The 20,690-nt window shown below is 59.1% G+C and overlaps 1 protein-coding gene across 3 annotated transcripts in view; it reads left to right on the top strand.

Moving 5' to 3' along the window:
• The window catches only part of OGDH (oxoglutarate dehydrogenase), a 53,350-nt gene extending 32,925 nt beyond the window's left edge, over positions 1 to 20,425 (top strand). For 2 of the 3 annotated variants that reach the window (XM_055133050.1, XM_055133051.1), the window contains exons 5-24: positions 623 to 667; positions 5,868 to 5,983; positions 7,461 to 7,615; positions 7,712 to 7,858; positions 7,947 to 8,037; positions 8,119 to 8,298; positions 10,718 to 10,846; positions 14,418 to 14,597; positions 14,714 to 14,866; positions 15,207 to 15,309; positions 15,407 to 15,535; positions 15,683 to 15,833; positions 15,963 to 16,090; positions 16,169 to 16,347; positions 16,427 to 16,498; positions 16,787 to 16,915; positions 17,212 to 17,284; positions 18,970 to 19,133; positions 19,423 to 19,577; positions 19,656 to 20,425. In XM_055133050.1, the coding sequence (XP_054989025.1) occupies positions 623 to 667; positions 5,868 to 5,983; positions 7,461 to 7,615; positions 7,712 to 7,858; positions 7,947 to 8,037; positions 8,119 to 8,298; positions 10,718 to 10,846; positions 14,418 to 14,597; positions 14,714 to 14,866; positions 15,207 to 15,309; positions 15,407 to 15,535; positions 15,683 to 15,833; positions 15,963 to 16,090; positions 16,169 to 16,347; positions 16,427 to 16,498; positions 16,787 to 16,915; positions 17,212 to 17,284; positions 18,970 to 19,133; positions 19,423 to 19,577; positions 19,656 to 19,776 (2,600 nt within the window). In that variant the 3' untranslated portion in view covers positions 19,777 to 20,425. The remainder of the gene's footprint in view (positions 1 to 622; positions 668 to 5,867; positions 5,984 to 7,460; positions 7,616 to 7,711; positions 7,859 to 7,946; positions 8,038 to 8,118; positions 8,299 to 10,717; positions 10,847 to 14,417; positions 14,598 to 14,713; positions 14,867 to 15,206; positions 15,310 to 15,406; positions 15,536 to 15,682; positions 15,834 to 15,962; positions 16,091 to 16,168; positions 16,348 to 16,426; positions 16,499 to 16,786; positions 16,916 to 17,211; positions 17,285 to 18,969; positions 19,134 to 19,422; positions 19,578 to 19,655) is intronic. The other variant, XM_055133052.1, reaches the window with a different exon arrangement.
• The last annotated feature ends 265 nt before the right edge of the window (positions 20,426 to 20,690 follow it).

The raw sequence follows: 20,690 nt of genomic DNA, 5'->3' as shown, positions 1-20,690 counted from the left end.
ACAGAGCTAGGAGTAGCCCCTGAGCACTGCTAGGTGTGGCCCCAAACCAGAAAATAGAGAATGAATGCCTGTATCCGTCCGTTCACTCAGCACCCAGAGTGGACTAGACTCAGTAGTTCAGGACGTCCTGACTGGTGCCAAGAGATGCTGCCTTTACGTTCCCTTGCAGGCTGAGGGGACATCCTCCCTCTTGCCAAGCTCCTGTCTGTCTGCCCTCGGCGCTGTCCTGTGGCCCCCATCAGGGCCCTGCGTGCCGGGCTGAACTCTCCTGGCCGCGTTCCACTGGCTCCTCGGGGTCCCGGAGCCTCCCTGTCTTTCGAACCCCCTGCTCTTGCAGGCTGAAGCAGTGTCTGCCTGGCAGCTTATTTCCTTCCCCTGGTGCCCAGCCAGGGCCCTCCAGAGCAGGCAGGCAGGCCCCCAGGACAGGCGCCACCGGCTGACACCGGCCTAGGAGTGTCCGTTTCCCAGGGTGTGTCTCTCCCCACCCCCCCTTTCCTTCACTGTATGTCTGTGTGGTGGAGCGTTGTTGCAGCGCGAGTCTGACTTTCTGGGGTGTGTGTGTAACTAACGCACCTGTCTTTTTCCTTCTGCGCTCATCCTGCTACCCCTCCCTGCCTCTCAGATCTTGCAGTTTTCAAGGAGCGACTTCGAATGCTCACAGTAGGAGGTAGGAGAAGACCGGGCCTCTCCCTCCCCGCCGAGGACCCCCCTTCGAATAGGGCGTGCAACTTTCCCTAGCATGCAGTTTGGGGAAAGTTGACACAGCATCTGTCAAATGCTGAAGCTTGTCAGTTGTTTGGAATTCCTGTTTCTTTTCTGTCACTTAGTCATTCGCCACAGTAGAGTTCCTTCCTTACCCTGTCCTTGTTTTGTCCATTCTGTGTCTGATGAGCATCTTCTCCTTCACGTGTGTCATCCCAGGGCTGCGTCCTGCCCAGTTCAGGGCCACGCAGGCTGCATGTCGCCTTGTTCTTGCCTCCGCACCTGTGTGGTGCCTTCGCTAGACTCTGGATTTTTCCCAGTTGTGCGTCCTGGGCACTTGGGCCCCAGGCTCCCCGTGGTTGGCGGGTGTCGAGGAGCACTGTCCGGATTGCTGTCTGAGTCTGAGCAGGGCACTCCACGGAACCCAGAGCGAGGGCACAGGGCTACCATCTGCTGTCATCACCCACTGGCAATGCCAGGGCCGCCTCATTCCTTATCCTCCATTTTATGCATATCTTTAAGACTCCGTTTTTGTTTTTGTTTTAATTTAGATGTTATGAGAAAATTATGCCTTCCTTTGCAGCTATAGGGGATAAACAGTTCCACATTCCTTTCAGCCCGTTTGCACCATAACCCTGATGTTACCTAGCGCACATGCTGTGTGGAGCCCTCCACTCCACAGCCCCACAGCCATCTGTCCTGCCACGCTATCCATGCCGCAGCCCTGGCAGGCACAAGCCATCATCTGTCCTCTGTCGTACAAATGAAATCACTGTGGAGTTCGGGGTCACAGCTGGAATTGCCTTTGGGACTGGCGTTTCTCAATCAGCACCTCAAGACTCATTTGAGACAGAGTTTCATTGGGTGGTTTTATCTTAATGAATTTTTCCTTCTTACTGCTGGCGTGATTTCTTTCTTTCTTTATTTTGCTTTTGGGGTCATACTCGGCGATGCTCAGGGGTTCCTCCTGGCTCTGCACTCAGGAATGACTACTGGCAGTGCTCAGGGGACCATATGGGATGCCGAGAAGCAAGCCCAGGTCGGCTGCATGCAAGGCAAACACCCTCCCCGTTGTGCTATCGCTCCAGCCCCTAATTCTCCTCTTCTGCCCAATAATGTGGTTCTGATTGATTTTCAACATTTGCCAGACCTACAGAGGGAAATGAACCTTAATTGGTCTTAGTATATAATTTTTTTATACATTGCTGCGTCTGTATGCTTATTTTTGTGTCTATTCATGAAAGATGTTAGACTGTAATTTTCCTTTTGAGCAGGGACCCGGGGCTATTGCCATGATTGCTGACTAGCCGCGCTGGTTTATGTGAGGGTAGGGTCCCTCCGGGGCTGCTTGGGGAGCCATGTGGCAATGGAGCAGGCGCCAGGCCACCGCAGAGCTGTGCACCTTAACACCTGTCCCTGGTACTCTCTCTTTCTCTCTCCCTCTCTCCCTCTCCTCACCCCCTTCTTTTTCTTTCCTCTCTCCTTTCTCTCCCTCTCTCCTTTCCCTCTCCCCTCTCTCTCCTCTCTCCCTCTCTTCCCTTTCTCTCCTCTCTCTCTCTCCCCTCTCCCCCCGCCCCTCTCGGCTCACACTCCACAGTGCCCAGGTTTATTCCTGGCTCTGCGCCCAGGGGACCATATGGAATGACACTCACAAGGCACAGGCGTTCCCCAGCGTACTCTCACTCTAGCCTCTCTTCTGTCTTTTTTTTTTTTTTAACTCTGATTCGTTTGGTTTGGGGCCACACCTGGCAGTGTTCGGTGGTTTCTTCTGGCTCTCTGCTCAGAGGACCTTGTGTAGGAGAGGGGTTGGGACCCCTGTAGCACGTGCAAGGCAAGTGCCTCCCATCCTGTGCTAGTTCCTGGCCCTGACGGAGTGTCCAGGTCAGTCTGGGCTCCGTGATGAAAGTGGGAAATGATCTCTGGGAGTTGGTACAGAGCTGCATTTGGTGGAAGGTTCCGGCAGCACCCCATTGCCTGGAAGAGCCCCGAAGGCTCTGCTTTCCGTGTCCTTGATCATCACCAGTGTGTTTGCTCCTTCCTGCTGGACGGCTGGTGGGAATCCCTGTTATGTGCTGGGTGGTTCTCAGGGTTCTGGAGGCTGCTCCCGGGCACTCAGCCGTGCTGGAGCACCAGAGCCTCCGCAGTGCCTGGGGCAGTGTTCCTGGGCTCCTTCGCACCTGGCGTCCTCGAGGGACAAGTTGGTGTCTTCTCTTTCTAGTAAGTCTTGGTGGAGGATTTCAGGGTCCTGAGCCTTTGAGGACACAGCTCCTGCCTTCACTGGTTTTCTCAGTTCTGCTCTTCCAGGCTTGTTGGAGGTGTGTCTGTTTTACTCCCTCCCGCTGGTGGCCCACCCCGGTTCCCAGGCGAGAGTGTGCGCTGCGCCTGGTCAGTGCCGCCTCTGCACAGCAGCCCGGGGCTCCATATGTTGTATTTTTCTTGGCTTGGGGCCACACCCAGGTTTGTTCCTTATATTTTCCTATTACTGATTCCTCCCTTGAGAGCCTGTGGTGGCAGAGTGCACTCTGATCTCTGCTAAACCTGGAGGTTTTTGGGGTTTTTTGTGGCATTCGGGAAGTGTGTGTCCTGACATTGGGGCCAGGGTGACTGACCCCTCCTGTATCCAGACTCACTTTCTGTTGGCATCATCATCAGCTATGGAGGGGAGGGTGTTGAGATCTCACCTTGTAACTGTGGATTTGTCTTTTTCTCCTTTTTGACCCTCCTGCCAGTCTTTGGGTTTATGTTTGGGGACACCCAAGCAGTGCTCAGGAGATCCAGGAAGTCTCTCTCTCTCTCTTCTCTCTCTCCTCTCTCTCTCTCTCTCTCTCTCTCTCTCTCTCTCTCTCTCTCTCTCTCTCTCCCCTCTCTTCTCTCTCTCTCTCTCCCCTCTCTTCTCTCTCTCTCTCTCTCTCTCTCTCTCTCTCTCTCTCTCTCTCTCTCTCTCTCTCTCTCTCTCTCAGGGCCAGGGTCTGAGGTGCAGTACTGGGGATACCTTGGCGGTCATGGGGGCTCCTGCGCCACACCCCATGATTCCCGGGGGGCTGTGGTGCTGGGTATGCCCTCTGGGCCAGCTGTGCCCTGGGTTCATGACTGTTTCTTCTTTGTCTGGTGTGCGCCGTTTGCGGATGAGAGCAGCTCTGGGCCCCCCCCCCCCCAGCCCAGGGCATGGCAGCAGCTGCCCCCACTGTGTTCAGGGGAGCATCCGACGGCTCCTTACTTTTAGGTCCTTTACATCAGGATAGTCAAAAGTCAAAGGGAGTTTTTTGGTTTAGGGTTTGTTTTTTTTCTTTTTTATTTGTGGCAGGGTTGGGGATGGTTTAGACATGCTCAAGGCTTACTCCGGACTCTGGGCTCAGGAATTACTCGTGGCACGGCTTGGGTGACCTTACAGGGTGCCCGCTGGACTGTCCTCCTAGTCTTAGAAAATGTTGCTTCCAGGGACGGAAGGTCCTCCAAGTCACCGGAGCCTCTGTGATATGATGTCATAGAATGGGCTGATGTGTCACCTCCTAGGAAGGGGGAGAATCAAGGAATATTTCAGATACAGCCCTTGGGGGCTTGGTGCAGCTCAGTGAGCCTGAGCAGGAGTGAGTGGCAGTGGGCTGGGGGTGAAGAGGGCAGTTACTGTCAGTGAACTGGATCCGGGGGGGCCTGCTCCTAGCTCCTTGGAAAGCAACTTTGTCGGGCCGACGGGGCCCCCGAGTCTGTGCCTGTTGGAAAGGGCCTTCTCTGGGCCCGGGCCGTGAAGACCAGGAGCAGCTCCTGAGCCAGTGCGCACGCCCCCTTCTCAGTTCCCCTGCTTTGTTTCCCAGACGATGCCAAGGTGCGGGGGGCAGTGAGGAATACATCCATTCCACCGGCCCACAGCAGGCATCTTGGAGGCTCAGGCAGTGGCTGGCAGCTTGGCATGGCTGATTCCCAGTGATAAAGTGAAGGGAGATACCAAGTGACACACAGAGGCATTGCTGTGGCGGGCGCGGCCCAGGCCCCTCTGGGAACGCGTGTGTCGCTGTCTCTGGTGGACTCCGATGAAGGTGCTCCCAACCAAGTGCAGGTCCAGACGGGCTGGGCCCCAAGTCTCTCGCCCGCATGCTCTCCTCTGCCCCAGACTCTAACCTTCCTCCTGCATCCCCACCTGGGGCCCATTGCTGGGAGGATTCGGCTCGTTGGGAAACTGCAGCCGAGTCAGGCTGGTTCTGGGTTTGATTTTGTCCTGAGGCCACACCTTGTGCGCAGAGGCTCATGCTGGAGGACTGTTCTGAGGTTGCTCCGGCAGGGCCCTGGCGCTCCCTCCCACTGCAGGCTTCACTGCCTCCCTGCTGCCTGCAGCCCCACCGGAAACCCCGGCACTTTCCTTTGCATAAAATAGGGACTTGAAGGGCAGGGAATGGGCTTCGTACCCTGCCCCGCCTCCCGGCCCACCTGGCTCAGCGCATGGCCCTCACAGCGGCTCCTCCCGACACCTCTTTAGGCCGTTCAGTTCACTGGCGCCGGGAGACTGGACTCCCTTTTCCGAGGCCACTGTTCACCTGTCCCTTGGGCTGCGGGTGTCGAGCGTTGGCCTTCTCCTGGCTCTGAGCTGCCCGCTCCAGCCCCCCAGCTGTGCTGACCCCAGATGCAGCAGAGGGTACTGCCAAAAAGAGCCCGAGAAGCACGTTCTGATGAGGAGAACGTGCCGACACCGCCTGTCTGTCTGTCTGTCCGTCAGGTAGTGGCCTCCAGTGCCCAGAGAAGAGCCCACTTGACTCTGCGACGGCCCAGCCACTGCCCGCGAGTCAGCTTCTTGGGGACTGGCCCTCACTTCCTGTCACGCCAAAGGGCTTCCTAGCTCTCTCTTTCCACTGAAATTTGCTCAGCAGTTTGTCACCTGCTTTCTGATCGACTTGCACAGGGCCTTTGGGGACCCAGCTTGGCTTGTCTCGGGAGCACTGGGCTGGCCTTCCTTTGAGTCGTGGGTGATCGCCACTCTGGGCTGATGCCTGTGAGACGCAGGGCTGGTCTCAGCCTCCATTTCTTCCTAACATTCTGGCTGTGAAAATCGATTTCTATTATGTATCAGGAGATTTTGTGATTTTTCTCTTCTCTTTTCTTGCCTCTGGGAGTTCTTTCTCCTTCCCAAAAACCACGGCCCCCGTGTGGCTATGCCGTCTCTCCTCGCCCTGCAGGGTTCTACGGCCTGGACGAGTCAGACCTGGACAAGGTCTTCCACCTGCCCACCACCACATTCATCGGCGGGCAGGAGTCGGCCCTCCCCCTGCGGGAGATCATCCGGCGGCTCGAGGTGAGGTGCCGGAGAATGCCGGGCCTGGGCTAAAGGCCCTGCTTGGTTGGGGTTTTCCTCAGGTCTGTGGGTCTTAGTTCACTGTTTTGTAAATAATGTTTATTCTCTTTATTTGGTTGGTTGGTTCTTGGGCCACACCTGATCATGGTCGGGGGTTACTCCTGGCTCTGTGCTCAGGAATCACTCCGGAGACCTTATGGGATATCGGGGATTGAACCTGGGCTGGCCACATGCACAGCAGCCACCCTGCTCGCTGTACTATTACTCCAGCCCCAGAAAATGTCTATTCTCACCGGTCACTCACAGAAGGGAGAGGAGGATGCTGGCGGCCGTCCCAGCCAGCATTTACTGGAGAGGCACAAGGCCTCAGTACCCCCACCTGCTCGATGGGGCCCACACCTGCTGTGTGCTGTGGCTCCCACAGACACAGGTCTACCCTGTGTGGCAGCACTGCCCTCTCCTGCCCACTTCCTCTCCCATCCGCACTCCTGGACGCAGTGCTCAGTATTTCTGCCAGTGTCCGGGCCTCCCTTTCCGGCTGGGATTGCCACCTCCTATAAGGCCCCTGGGGAGGGCGTCTGCGCTGCCCACACCCTGGGCATGGCGCTTTCCTTGCTCACATGCAGCAAACCCCCAAATCATTTTAAAAGAAAATTAATGAGGTAATGTCAAGGGGCCAGAGTGATAGTAGAGCAGGGAGGGCATCTTGCATGTGACTGACCTGGGTTTGACCCCAGAGCCCCATGTGGTCCCCCAAGTCCCGCCAGGAGTGGGGGGCCCTGAGCATCACTGGGTGTGGCCCAAAAAAAAACACAAGACTGGGGAGATCTGGGCTGGGAGAGACTCGGGCTGGAGTGCAGCCCCCATGGCCCAGACCCACAGGGCGACAGCATTTCTGGGAGTGGTCCTGGGCCCCCCGAACACTGCATGGGGCACTGTAGGGGGCCAGGGGAGCACTTTGCATGCAGGAGCCCTGGATTCGAGCCCTGAGCCTCAAGCTCTAATACCTCTGGTTGTACCCAAAATCCAAAAACAAAACAAAATCCTGTAAATTCCTGTGGAGTGGTGTGAGAGCCCAGTGCAAGTCAGTGCACGCCTCACAAGCCCCTGAGAAGCAGCCACGGTGCAGGCAGGCTGGGCGGGAGCAGCTGTTCTGGGTGTCAGGCCCGTGCAGCACTCACAGTGCTCCTGGCAGAGATCTAGCACCTGCGCCTCTCTCACTGCCATGACCCCACACCTGCTCCCTCACCTTCTGTCCCACACTTGGTGACCCCTCACCTCCTGTCCTCACACCTGCTGACCCCTCACCTGCTGTGTGCCCGCACTGTGACCCCACACGGACTGCCCCAGGCCTCCTGCAAGGGGCTGGGGACAGGGTGGCCGGGCCTGGCGCCGCACTGGCTCCCGGGGCCTGGTCCCGGTGGCCGTCATGCGTGCCTGGGTGGGTGCATGGCTGACACTGGCCCCTCTGCTGCAGATGGCCTACTGCCAGCACATTGGGGTGGAGTTCATGTTCATCAATGACCTGGAGCAGTGCCAGTGGATCCGGCAGAAGTTTGAGACCCCTGGGATCATGCAGTTCACCAATGAGGAGAAGCGGACTCTGCTGGCCAGGCTTGTGCGGTCCACCCGGTAAGACCCCGACAGTGGACAGGCCTGCCCCAGGGGTGCAGGGAAGGGAGGTTTGGACTGGGCCGAGGACGGGCTTCGCCCACATGCCGTGCGCAGGTTCGAGGAGTTCCTACAGCGTAAGTGGTCCTCGGAGAAGCGCTTCGGCCTGGAGGGCTGCGAGGTGCTGATCCCGGCCCTCAAGACCATCATCGACAAGTCGAGTGAGAACGGCGTGGACTACGTGATCATGGGGATGCCACACAGGTGCTGCTCCCAGCTGCCCTCGGCACTGGGTGGGGGGTTCCAGGCCGCCGCCCACCCTCAGCCTTCCTCTTTCCCACCCATGTCCCAGGGGGAGGCTGAATGTGCTCGCGAACGTGATCAGGAAGGAGCTGGAGCAGATTTTCTGTCAGTTTGATTCGAAGCTGGAGGCTGCTGATGAGGTAGGCGCTTGCCCTGCCCTAAGGGAGACGCAGGAAGGGGCGGCCTACCCAGCGAGGCTCAGCCTGGCTGTCTGCCCTCAGGGCTCTGGGGACGTCAAGTACCACCTGGGCATGTACCACCGGCGCATCAACCGCGTGACCGACAGGAACATCACGCTGTCGCTGGTGGCGAACCCGTCCCACCTGGAGGCCGCCGACCCTGTGGTGATGGGCAAGACCAAAGCCGAGCAGTTCTACTGCGGCGACACCGAGGGCAAGAAGGTGAGGCCGTGGGTCTCAGGTGGTGCCCCGCAGTGCCCGCAGGCACAGAAGCCATCTCTTGGGCGGGCCCCAAGCAGGGGCAGTGAGGATGGCCAGGCCAGGCAGCTGGTGCCTGTAGCCAGAGACCCTTGATCCGGTTTCCTCTCAGGAGGAACTCTCTGGGCCATTGATTCACCTCAGAGTCTAGCAGTATCTGTCCAGGAGTGAGTTCTGGGGCTTAGACACGGCCTGGTGTGTCCTGATGCTGACGACTGGGGCCTCCCACTCAGGAGCTGGAGGGGGCGGGCAGGGTGGAGATGGCAGTGGCGGGAACGGGGCGGTAACTGACATTCAGTCAAAGAACGGGAGGGGAAGAGTGTTCTCTAGGGGGAGAGAGGCGATGTCAGTGGGCTGTGCCACAGTCGCGAGGAGGACAGGACTCGCTTGGGGAATCTCTGGCTGGAAACTGAGAGTCCGGCTTCCAGAGGGAGCCCTGTGTCCTCCCCTGGGTGTGTGGGGGCAAGCGCAGGCCCCCTGTGCTGTCCCTGCTTTCTGTGGCTTGAAGTCACTGTAAATACTGGTGTTGGCTTAGAGCATTGGAGTAAAGGCAGCACCAGCAGAGGTGATGAGCAGGCAGGGACAGTGCTGGGGACAGAACGTGGTCCCTGCACGGTGCTGCTCTGGCCACTGGCTAAGGGTGTGCCTATCATTGGGGCTACCTCCCTTGACCTGAGGGCTGGCCAGTGCCCCAGAAATCTCCAGGTCAGCAGGGAAGGTCCAGTGCCTTGGCTCGGGCAGGAAGCATTTCACGTGATGTGCTCGCAGGTGCCTGGCAGGGGCGCAGAGGTCTGGCACAGGGGCTTCCCGCACTGCACTGCAGAGACGGAGCTGCAGGCAGCCCGAGACCTGCGGCGGGGGTAGCAGCACAGGCCACTCGAGCAGCACTTGCTTGGAGCCCCTGAGATGCTGGAAGACGGTGGCAGCGGCTGCTGAGGAAAGGGGGGCTGCTCACATCTGTTTTGGGGTGAGGTGCAGGGCTTGGAGGGGGCGCTCCTGACCCCGCCTTACACCCCCTGCCTCAGTCACATGCAGCTGGCCTTAGCCCCTGGCCCAGCATCCAGTGCGGGCTTCGGGCGTAGGAAGGCGGAGGATGCAGACTGAGGGACGGCACAGGGCACAGGCCATTGCCTTCCGTGCTGCCGAGCCCAGCTCAGAGCCCCAGCACTGCAGATTGGTGCCTGAGCCCAGAGCCAGGAGCGGATCCTGAGGCTGCAGGAGGATCCTCTCCTCCAAAAAAGAAAGGGAAAGAAGAAAAAACAGGAGCTTTTGATTAATAAAATTTTTTTAAATGCTTAATAAAATTAATTTTTTTTTTAAAAAAAAAAAGGGGGCTGAGCCCCAGGGCTCCATGCCTCAGCTGGACCAACATGACGGATAGGCACGGAGCACTCAGGAGGTTTATGTGGGGAGGGGCTGTCCTTTGTGACTGGGGGCCTCCAGCAGGCAGGTTGGGATAGCAGAAGCACTGGGGCCAGCACTCCTCCCCGAGAGCCAGGCAGCCTCATCACCAGAAACCCATCCCCCAGTCCCTAGCAGGGCCCCTCACGGGCCTGAGCTGGTGAAGGTCCCCGTGTCCACCGAAGGCCAGCAGGCCACCACAGCAAGCAGGCGTGGGGAGAGCAGGGCCACCGCCGAGCGCCAGGGCGGGAACACAGTGTCTCCTAGTTCAGGAGGTATTTATAATCGTGGGGTGGGAGGCTCTGCAGAGCAGATGGGATGGGGGTGAGTGTGGCGCTTGTTCTGCAGATGCAGTTACACCTGCTGTGTGCCTGCCCATACCCAGATGCTGCTGAGGCTCGGCTGAGGGACAGGCCTCTGTAGAGAAGCAGCCGCTGCCAGGGCAGGGACAAAGTAGCATGAGGCCGAAACCTCTGCTGGGACACATATAGGACACCCCTGAGATGTGCAGACAGTGCGGGCCCTGGAGTGAGCACTCCAAGGGGATGTGGAGATTAGCCCGGTGACCCGGGCTTTCCTGAGAAATGGGGTGTAAGGGTTCTCCACAGACGGTCAGACCCAGGCCATGGAGACAGGAGAGCCCAGGGCTGCACGGCTGCAGGGCCCAGAGGCTGCAGCACGTCTGTGAGGGTCTGGGCTTAGGGCAAGGCAGAGCCCATGCTGGTCTCCCACTAGGAGGCACATGTGCCCCTCTTGGGGGTGGGCCCCGGCTCTGTCCGGGAGCCCGAGGGCAGGAGGGCCGGTATGTCTGGGCAGGGCCGGGCAGAGGGCCTGCAGACTTCGGGCCTGGCGTTCTGCCACTTCCTCACTTGGATCTTGTTTGGGCTGACGTTTCCCTGGTGAGAAGCAGACTGTGGCCGGCCCCCTCTGGGCCTTGTGCGGGTGGACGGGGCAGGGTTTGATTCGGCTCTCCTTGCTGCAGGTCATGTCCATCCTCCTGCACGGTGACGCCGCGTTTGCTGGCCAGGGCATCGTGTACGAGACCTTCCACCTGAGCGACCTGCCGTCCTACACCACACACGGCACCGTCCACGTGGTCGTCAACAACCAGGTAACTCCCCTAAAGCCAAGATGGTCCCAGCAGCCCCCCAGCCCCCCGCCTGTTCCAGGCATCCTGCCGGCCCTTTGCTTCATCCAAAGCAGTCTCCGTGACACTAAGATCTGAACTATACGCAGCGAACTTTGAACGCAGGCCTTTAGGCTTTCACTAAAGATTCCCATTACACTATTGAACATTGTGGAATTATTAATTTCCTTCCACGCCCATAGACGTCTGTCTTTACGTGGTGGCAGGCTGGGCTTCTGTGCACACTGTCCTATATCCTTCTCTTTTTCACCACAGTATCTTCCTGTATATACTCAAAATGCTAATTTTAATGAAAATATTTGCTGTAGACCAGTAAGAATTTCAGGAGTCTCATTTTTTGCTCTTGTGATTGATAACTGTGATGCAGAGCCTGTTGGGTGTGGGGGGCTGTCATACCCACTAGTGCCACGGATGAAACCAGAGTCGTCCGCATGCAGGTGAATCCCTGGCTCATGAGGAGCATTCTCAGATCCGCCCCTCTCCCTCCCTTCCCCCTTCCTGCCCCTCTCAGCCCTGTCCCGGGCCAGTCCTTCATCTCTGAGCTTGCCAGGTGTCGGCCCTGTCCGTGTGCAGGGAAGGGGAGAAGGCAGGAGGCCCTGCAAGGCAGGGGCTACTTGTCAGGAAGGAGCCGCCAGCAGGGGTGAGGCAGGCCTGAGGGAGGGAGGCTCAGGGTCCCCAGGAGAGAGACCCAACGATGTCAGTAAACTGACTTTTGGTTCTCCCGGTGGCTTCCGTCCGCGTGGGGCCGCAGCGCCTCTCCACACTGACCTGTGTGTGCTGCCCGTGCTGCCCCTACAGGGCTTGTCTGTGGGGTGCCCCTTGGCGGCACTCCTGGCCACGGTACTTAACCCCAGCACGGCGCAGGTGCAGCCGACCCACTTGTCCCCTGCCTGCTGAGACACTTGCCGGGGCTCCCCGCAGAGCTGGAGGCCGGCACAGCCTCACCTGGTGCCAGAGACTCCAAGCGTGCAGCTGTGGGGCTGTGGGTGCATGCGCTCCCTCTCCCAGGGACAGGGCCCCCCGGGCTGTCCCGGCCACCCTTCGGGGAACAAGGTCCACTGACTTGTGCCCTTGCTGACTTGAGTTATTGTCTCTTTAAAATTATTTTTTACTCATTCCAGCTAGTGACAGGCATTTTTGTGACTGACTCACCTTTCCCTAAAGTTAAAGACACTAAACATCTTTTTATTTCTGCGTAATGTCAGTCTGTGTTATCACCAAAGTAAGACTCCAGTGGTGTCTGCTGGGTTGGGGGCTGTGCGTGTCAGTGGGGAGGGACCGTGCTGCACTGGACCCTGCCCTACCCTGCCCTCGCTCTTCTGCCCTCTTAGTCTTATTCTGAAGTTAATTCTAGCCACTCGGTGGGCGTGGAATGGTATTGGGGAGGTTTTGCTGAAAAGCATGTGGAGTGCCTTCCTCTGCTGCCTAGCCAGGTATGCATCGGGGGAGGAAAGTGTGTCCAGGCCCTTTGCTGATGTTGTCGTGAAATGCCCTTTTTAACTGAGCTGTAAGAATTCTTTATTCTGGACAGACATCACTTTATCAGACAGTGATTAGCAAATATTCCCTCCAGTTTTCTAGGGGATTTTTTCACTTAATGTCCTTTTTTTTTTTTTTTCATTTAATTTTAAATTTTTTTTTTTTGTATCCAAGTTTCATCTTTGCATCCAGCCATTCATGTCTATGTGAAATTTTATTCCTAGTAATATAGTGACAGGAAGGATTTCTTGAGTTGTGCAGTTGTAATTTTTGTATTTAGTGCAAAAGTACAGCTACATGCCTTGCTTCCAGTTAGTCCAACATTTGTGGGAAAAATTTCTCTTTCCCCATTGAGCTTCATTGTTACATTTTAGCAAATTTGAGACTGTCTCAGGCTCTTCCTTTCTCTTTAAGATGCCACTTCTTGCCATGGCCGTGCCTTTGGTTTGCTCTTCACCGTTCTCATGTCCCTTAGCACATTGCCCTCGGGGTCTGTGGTCCTCTTGGATGGCTGAACATTCAGTGGCAGGAGACGCCTTGTCTGTTGTTTTATTGGGTAGGGTTTTGTGGGTTTTTTTTTTTTTTTTTGCTTTTTGGATCACAGCCAGAGATGCTCAGGGGCTACTCCTGGCTCTGCACTCAGGAATTACTCCTGGTGGGGCTCGGGGAATCATATGGGATGACGGGGATTGAACCCAGGCCACCACATGCAAGGCAAACGCCCTCCCCACTGTGTTCTCACTCCCACCCTGTTGTTGTTATTAATGTTGGTTTTTTCCCCTTTTTTCACTGCCTAAGCAAGTGACTGGCTGGGGAGCAGTGGGCGGATGCTAGCAGACTTGGACACAGTCATTCTGCACACGGGTCATCACTGAGAGACCTCAGGGCCAGCTGTTGGGTCCAGGTCTTTGGTCTGGTCTCCTCCTCCTACAGCCCAGAAGGCTCCTGGGCTGACCCCTTGCCCCATCCCCTCTGCCCGGCCTGTCTCCAGCCACTGCCAGCCTGCACAGGTGTTGTGCCACACATCCCCAGCAAGGCTCTTATCTCCTGACTCTTTTTTTTAAATTAATTAATTTATTTGCTTTTTTTTTTTTTTTTTTTTTTTTTTTTTTTTTTTTTTTTTGGTCACACCCGGCGATGCTCAAGGGTTACTCCTGGCTGTGCACTCAGGAATCGCTCCTGGCGGTGCTCAGGGAACCATATGGGATGCTGGGAATCAAACCCAGGTCGGCCTCATGCAAGGCAAACGCCCTACCCGCTGTGCTATCGCTCCAGCCCCATCTCCTGACTTTTATTGGCGCCAGGCATTGCCAGGAGCAGGCTGCCCAGATGCCCTCCGCACGTAACTAGGGATTCACCTTTCAACCAGGTGCTTGCCTGGGATGAGACTATTGGCGCGTCTCGTTCCCTGAGTCTCGGTGAGACGGCCCTATTGCAGGGAACGAGGACTTTAGCGAGCACAGCGCTCTCTGCTCTGTGGACTGGCGAGGGCCTACTGGGTTGAACTCACCAGCTTAGGACTGCTCCCTGTCTCCAGAAAGGAGTGTGTGATTTAGACGGAGAGAGGGAGCAAGGGAACTTCCATCTTTCTAAACTGAAAGAAACTTTCTAATGTTTGAGGTAGCATAGTTTACAGTGGTATTGTTTTATCCAGGTAGGTTGGGGTCACTCCCAGCCATGCCCAGGGCTCTGTGCTCCTGACATGCTGGCCGTGTGCAGGACTTTACCTCTGATTCCCAGCAGTGACCACTCCTGGCTCTGTGCCCAGGGACCACTCCTCCCAGCTCTGTGGAAGGGAAAATAGTTTTCATTCATTATGTACCCTATGGTGCCGGGGCTCACATATCCCCGTAGGTAGCAGGTCGACAAGGCAGCACCACTGAAACAGCACAGCGGGAGGCTAACTCAGTTCAATCCTGACACCCCGTACGATCCCTGGAGCCCTGCCAGGAGTGGCCCCCAAACATTGACAGGTGTGGCCCAGAACAAACAGAGTAGGCTGGGGACACCTTGGCCCTGAGCCCTCAGGCCCCCACTCAGACTGTGTCCTTGGCAGATCGGCTTCACCACGGACCCTCGCATGGCCCGCTCCTCACCCTACCCCACTGATGTGGCCCGAGTTGTAAACGCCCCCATCTTCCACGTGAACTCAGACGACCCCGAGGCCGTCATGTATGTGTGTAAGGTGGCTGCCGAGTGGAGAAACACCTTCCACAAGGATGTGGTGGTCGACCTGGTAAGTGGGCGGGGCCCAGGTGGTCCCAGGTCAACAGCAGTGATAGCCCTGGGATCGGGGTCCGTGTCCTGCAGAGCACTGAGCCTGCTATATGTGAGCTGTGTTCCTCTGCCCAGGTCTGCTACCGGCGGAATGGCCACAACGAAATGGACGAGCCCATGTTCACGCAGCCGCTCATGTACAAGCAGATCCGCAAGCAGAAGCCGGTGCTGCAGAAGTACGCGGAGCTGCTGGTGTCGCAGGGCGTCGTCAACCAGCCTGAGTACGAGGTGCGGCAGGCCCAGCAGGACAGGAGTGGGCCAGGGTGGGGCCGGAGCCATAGCGCAGCAGGGAGGGCCCTCGCTTGGCACCCAGCTGGCCACATTCAACCCCTCAAGCCCAGCAGGAGTGAGTCTGAGCACCACTGGGTGTTGCTCCCCAACCCCAAAAAACAAGAGAGAAAGATGGGGCGGAGCCTGGCCAGCCCCTCCGCACGAGAAGGCGACTCGAGCCTCTCCGACTCAGGCCTATGGGGGTGGGGCAGGTGCCCTGGGGCTGGCACGTGCGTGGTCATGTGCGTGCCGTGCGCTGTGTGTGGCCTGCGCGGCTGACAGCCTGCGTGCCCCGCAGGAGGAGATCTCCAAGTACGACAAGATCTGCGAGGAGGCCTTCAGCAGGTCCAAGGACGAGAAGATCCTGCACATCAAGCACTGGCTGGACTCACCCTGGCCTGGTGAATGGGAGTGGGCGGGCGGGGCAGTGCCAGCCGTGCTGACTCCCCCCACCTCCCTCTCCTCAGGCAGCCCGCACTCAGCCCGCCCCCTCCACAGGCTTTTTCACTCTGGACGGGCAACCTCGGAGCATGTCCTGCCCGTCCACGGGCCTGGACGAGGAGATCCTGACCCACATTGGGAAAGTGGCCAGCTCTGTGCCCGTGGAGGACTTCACCATTCATGGAGGTACCGCACGGCGCCGCCTGGACCCTGGCCCAATTCCAGCAATTCGGGCCCCCAAGGCTGAGACCAGGACGGCTCTGCCTGTGTCCACACCGGGGGAGGGGCCGCTGAGGCCTGGCCCTGCCCCCAGTGAGCACCATGTGTCCCCAGGCCTGAGCCGCATCCTGAAGACACGCGGAGAGATGGTGAAGAACAGGACCGTGGACTGGGCCCTGGCGGAGTACATGGCCTTCGGCTCCCTTCTGAAGGAGGGCATCCACATCCGCCTCAGCGGGCAGGACGTGGAGCGTGGCACTTTCAGGTGACACCCGTGGGCACCCAGGGGGTGGGGCCACTGCACTGGCCACAGTCTCTCTGGAGACTGCCCCTCCCCGCGGCCTGTGCCCAGCACTGGCTGGCAGCTCCTGCCCACGCTGCGCTTCCTCCTCAGCCACCGGCACCACGTGTTGCACGACCAGAACGTGGACAAGAGAACCTGCATCCCCATGAACCACCTGTGGCCCGGCCAGGCGCCCTACACCGTGTGCAACAGCTCCCTGTCGGAGTACGGGGTCCTGGGTGAGCGAGGGGCCCGGGCAGCGTGGGAGCCCGCCCTCCACCCTGCCCCACCCCCTGACAACCCCTCCCTGTTCCTAGGCTTCGAGCTGGGCTTCGCCATGGCCAGCCCCAACGCCCTGGTGCTCTGGGAGGCCCAGTTCGGGGACTTCCACAACACGGCCCAGTGCATCATCGACCAGTTCATCTGCCCGGGCCAGGCCAAGTGGGTGCGGCAGAACGGCATCGTGCTGCTGCTGCCCCATGGCATGGAGGGCATGGTGAGTCCCCGCCCGGGCACGCGCGGACGGGGTGAGGTGATGGGGACTGGCGCCGGCGTCTCACGCGTGTCTCTTTCAGGGCCCAGAACATTCCTCCGCCAGGCCCGAGCGCTTCCTCCAGATGTGCAATGATGACCCAGATGTGCTGCCAGTGAGTGGAGCCTCGGCCCTGTGTCCTTGCGTCCTGCCCTTCTGGGGTCCTGGGACCCTTGAGATGCCCCCGCAGTGAGGGGCTTCCTCCGGCTGCCTGCTCCATGCCCACGCCCGGGGCTGTGCCTGCTGGCTCAGGGCTGGCGGGACAGCCCCTGGGATCCGGTACTGCTATGTCCTGGAGCAGGCCCGGGCAGGTGAAGGGACCGTGCCGCCCACTCCCACGGCAGCGCTATCACTGTCCCCTCGGCCCGCCCAGACCCTGACCGCTCGCCATCCCCTCCGGCAGGACCTCACGGAAGCCAACTTCGACATCAACCAGCTGTACGATTGCAACTGGGTAGTCGTCAACTGCTCCAGCCCCGGCAACTTCTTCCACGTGCTGCGGCGCCAGATCCTCCTGCCCTTCCGGAAGCCGGTCAGCAGGGGTCGGGGTGTGGACGGCAGACGAGAAGTAGGGGTGGGGAGAGCCTGGGGAGTCACCCCTAGCCTCAGGGTGCACAGAAGGGGCAGCCCCGGGTGTGGGCAGAGCCAGGAGTGCTGGGCAGTAGCACTGGTGAGTGCCCAGGTGACGCCTGTTGCAGAGAAGCGCAGGACAGTGGCTAGCGCCAGGACCCTCCTAAGGCCAAGGCCGGGACAGCCCCTTCCCAGTGTGGCCTCCTCCTGAACCCTCAGAGCTTGGCACTGCCCACTGAGCCTGTGGTTACATTGCAGTTGATCATCTTCACCCCCAAGTCTCTGCTGCGTCACCCCGAGGCCAGGACCAGCTTCGATGAGATGCTGCCAGGTGGGTTGAGGGAGAAGTGCGCACCGCGCTGCCCAGGGCCTGGCCAGTGGTGTCTGAGGTGAGCGGGGCTATGAGACCATCACCCCACAGGGGTGGCCAGTGTCCTCCTGCCAGGTCTTCCATCAGGGGAAGCTGGGGTCTGCGTCTCAGACTGTGATGGTGGGTGTGTGTGGCACTGACCACTGTGCCTGTTCCCAGCATTCACGCTGTGTGGCCAGTACCCTGTCAGCCCTCAGGAACATGGCGACTTTCTCATGTTCCCGAGACTAGAGCAGTAGCACAGCAAGGCAGGCACTTGCCTTGCATCTCCCGAAACGCTCGTTCTGCCCTGCCCCGCGGCCCCAGCAAGCCCCACTTTCCCACTGCGTCTGGCGCTAGGGACCGCCAGAGGGCTCATTCGGGGTGTGGCTCTTTCTGGGGCTGGCTGACTCCCTTCTTTTATGAGTCGAGCAGCCTCAGTTCTCTGGGTAGGCTCCACTCCGATCATCTAGTCTGCCAGTCGTTACGTGGTGTACTCCTGCGTCTCAGCTCGAGCATGATCCAGTTAGGCGCAGGTCACAGGGAACTGCTCCTCCGGGCATATCACTCCGCCAGAAGAAATGCAGGTCTTAGAGGTATTGTGAATTTTTTCAGAGGCAGTAGACGTTTCCACAGCGTTCAGCCCACGTCACCTTCCCACCAGCAGTATGCAGGCATCCAGTTTGCCATTGGCTTTAGGGTAGAGTTTCATGGAGCTGGGTTGACGTCTTTGGGTGTCAGTAGGCTCCCCTGGCCCCACCAGAGTGCTCCCCTCTGCTGACCCCCTCCAAGAATGTTCTGCCACACCTCCCCGCACCGGCTCCTCCAGCAGTCCCTGGTGGGTCCCGCATCGAGCTGGTCTTGTTTGCTGGCCTGTCTTGGTTCCTGCATTCCACGTGCACAGGACAGTCGTTGTCATCACCTGAGGCTCATCCATTTCGTCCCAAATGTCCCTGTCTCGTGTGTTTGGGGGAGGCCACCCCAGCAGTGCTCAGGAGACCACGAAGTGCTGCAGACAGTTCTAGGCGTCTCGTGTGAGGCCGCCTCTGCTGCGTCTATTGAACAGCAGCATCGTACTCCACAGGCAGCACCCTCCGAGTGGATGCTGACCGACTCCCTGTTCTGAGCCCTCTTGGTGGCACATGTTCCTCAGGTCCTAAAGCCAAATGCCTCAAGGGCATTGATAGATAGATGACACCAGATTACAGTTGGGTTTTGTTTGGAGGCAGGGGTGTTCTGGGGCTGCTCCTTGTGCAGTGCCCAGGGGCCACTCCCAGTGGTGCTGGGTACCAGACCCAGGCCCCTGGGCTGGAGAGTGCACAGCGGGGGTCCGCAGATAGGGCTTCTGTTTCCTTCTGCTCCTAGCGCGTTGGTGCGTCTGTTCTGAGCATGAGTCTGCTGGGCAGGTTCCTGTGGGCTGGGTCTCGGGCCTGTGTGTACATAGTGCTCCATCAGTAAGACAAGCTCCTGGAGGCCCGGCCCAGCACCCCTGGGAGTGCCCTCAGGTACTGCACTGTCTGCAGCGCCTTCTGCCCCGGCCCACGTGGCATGCACGTGCTTTCCCAGGACTGCTCAGAGTGAAGTCAGTTCTGCTACCCAGCAGGAGGGACCTCCCCAGGCCTCCTGGCCACTGGGTCAGGTTCTGAGATAATCCCCGGCCCCTCTAGGAACCCACTTCCAGCGGGTGATTCCAGAAGATGGTCCTGCAGCCCAGAACCCAGAAAATGTCAAGAGGCTTCTCTTCTGCACTGGCAAAGTGTACTATGACCTCACGCGTGAGCGCAAAGCGCGTGGAATGGAAGGGCAGGTGGCCATCACGCGCCTCGAGCAGGTGAGGCTCGGCCGCCACCCACCCCCACCCCTGGCTGCTCGCTGGCCAGTGCGCCGGCAGTGCGTGCATGCAGGTGTGGGGGGTGATTGTAGGGTGGGCTATTCTGGTTTGGGGATCACGCCTACAGTGCCCAGGGGCTGTCCGAAGGGGTCTCAGATGGGTTGGCGGTGTGTAAGGCAAACACCGTAGCTCTGCAGCCTCCTCTGGGTCTGGGCTTGTTGGGTTTGGGTTTTGGCGCCAGGGCCAGTGATCCTGAAGCCCTGCCGACGCGGCCCCGGGCTCTCCGCAGCTCTCCCCGTTCCCGTTCGACCTGCTCCTTCGGGAAGTGCAGAAGTACCCCAACGCCGACCTGGTGTGGTGCCAGGAGGAGCACAAGAACCAGGGCTACTACGACTACGTGAAGCCAAGACTGCGGACCACCATAAACCGTGCCAAGCCTGTGTGGTGAGGCCCCGGTCGTGCCCCCCAGAACTGGGCCCCAGGGGCCTTGCCACCATGGCTCACACTGCCTCCCGCCCACAGGTACGCAGGCCGGGACCCCGCAGCGGCCCCCGCTACCGGCAACAAGAAGACCCACCTCACGGAGCTGCAGCGCCTCCTGGACACGGCCTACGACCTGGACGCCTTCAAGAGCTTCTCCTAGCCGCCACCGCCCCTGCCACGCCCCCCCACTTCTCCACTAAAGAGTCGTGCCTCCGCGCACCCCCCCTGCCTCCTCCCGCACGCTCAGAGAACAGGCTGCCCCCCCCCTGCCGCTGCCCCCAAGCAGACACTCCCCGCCTCGGTGGCGTCTGTCGGCCCAGGAGCTTGTGGCCATCGCGGGGGCTGGAGGCAGGCAGCGTCCAGGGGATGTCCGCGCTGGCCCACTGCTTGGAACATGGGTTGGGCGTCCTCAAGGCCTGCATGTGACCAGGCGGCCCTGCCGCCCCTCCCCCTGGACTCCTCAGAGGCCATCCATGGGCTTATGGGGTGGGCAGCGCAGGACCACACTGCCCGAGAACACGGGCTGGGCTCCTGGAGAGAGCCTGGGCCTGGCATGGAGAGGGCAGGTCCACTCTCTGCAGTGGCCACTCCCCCCCCACCCCAGCTCTCGGCCACATGGGTCCCTCCCCTCTTCCGCACGTTCCACCTGCTACGGGCACCAGTGTCTGCCCCTCCGCATGGCCAGGCACTTTCCTGCTGCGCCCCAGCTGGGCAGGTGCCCAGCGCAGCTCAAGGCCTAGAGACTGCCCCCACACTGGTCACAGGACAGATCTGAATTATTTATTTTGGTTAAAAAAAAAAAAACAAAACTTTGCATCGCATTTGGCTTGCCCCATAAACTAAGTTACCCACACCTGTTCTGTGTGCTTTCTGCTGCGCCTCCAGCCCTGAGGGAAGGGGCCTGGCCCACCTCCCCACCCCAGAAAAGCTCCCGAAGTCAGAGCAGAATAGGGCAGGTGGGCAGAGGCAGAAGGCCACACTCCCTGGCGGGGACTTGCCTCCAGAGCAGCTGATGAGCTTCCCCAGGCAGGGGTAGCAGCTGCAGGCCTTGGGCTCAGCCCTCCTCGGCCGCAA

This window comes from Sorex araneus, chromosome 3 (assembly GCF_027595985.1).
Source record: "Sorex araneus isolate mSorAra2 chromosome 3, mSorAra2.pri, whole genome shotgun sequence".
NCBI classification, from domain to species: Eukaryota; Metazoa; Chordata; class Mammalia; order Eulipotyphla; family Soricidae; genus Sorex; species Sorex araneus.
The sequence above is the reverse complement of the archived record's forward strand: the minus strand, read 5'-3'. Positions and strand labels throughout refer to the sequence as shown.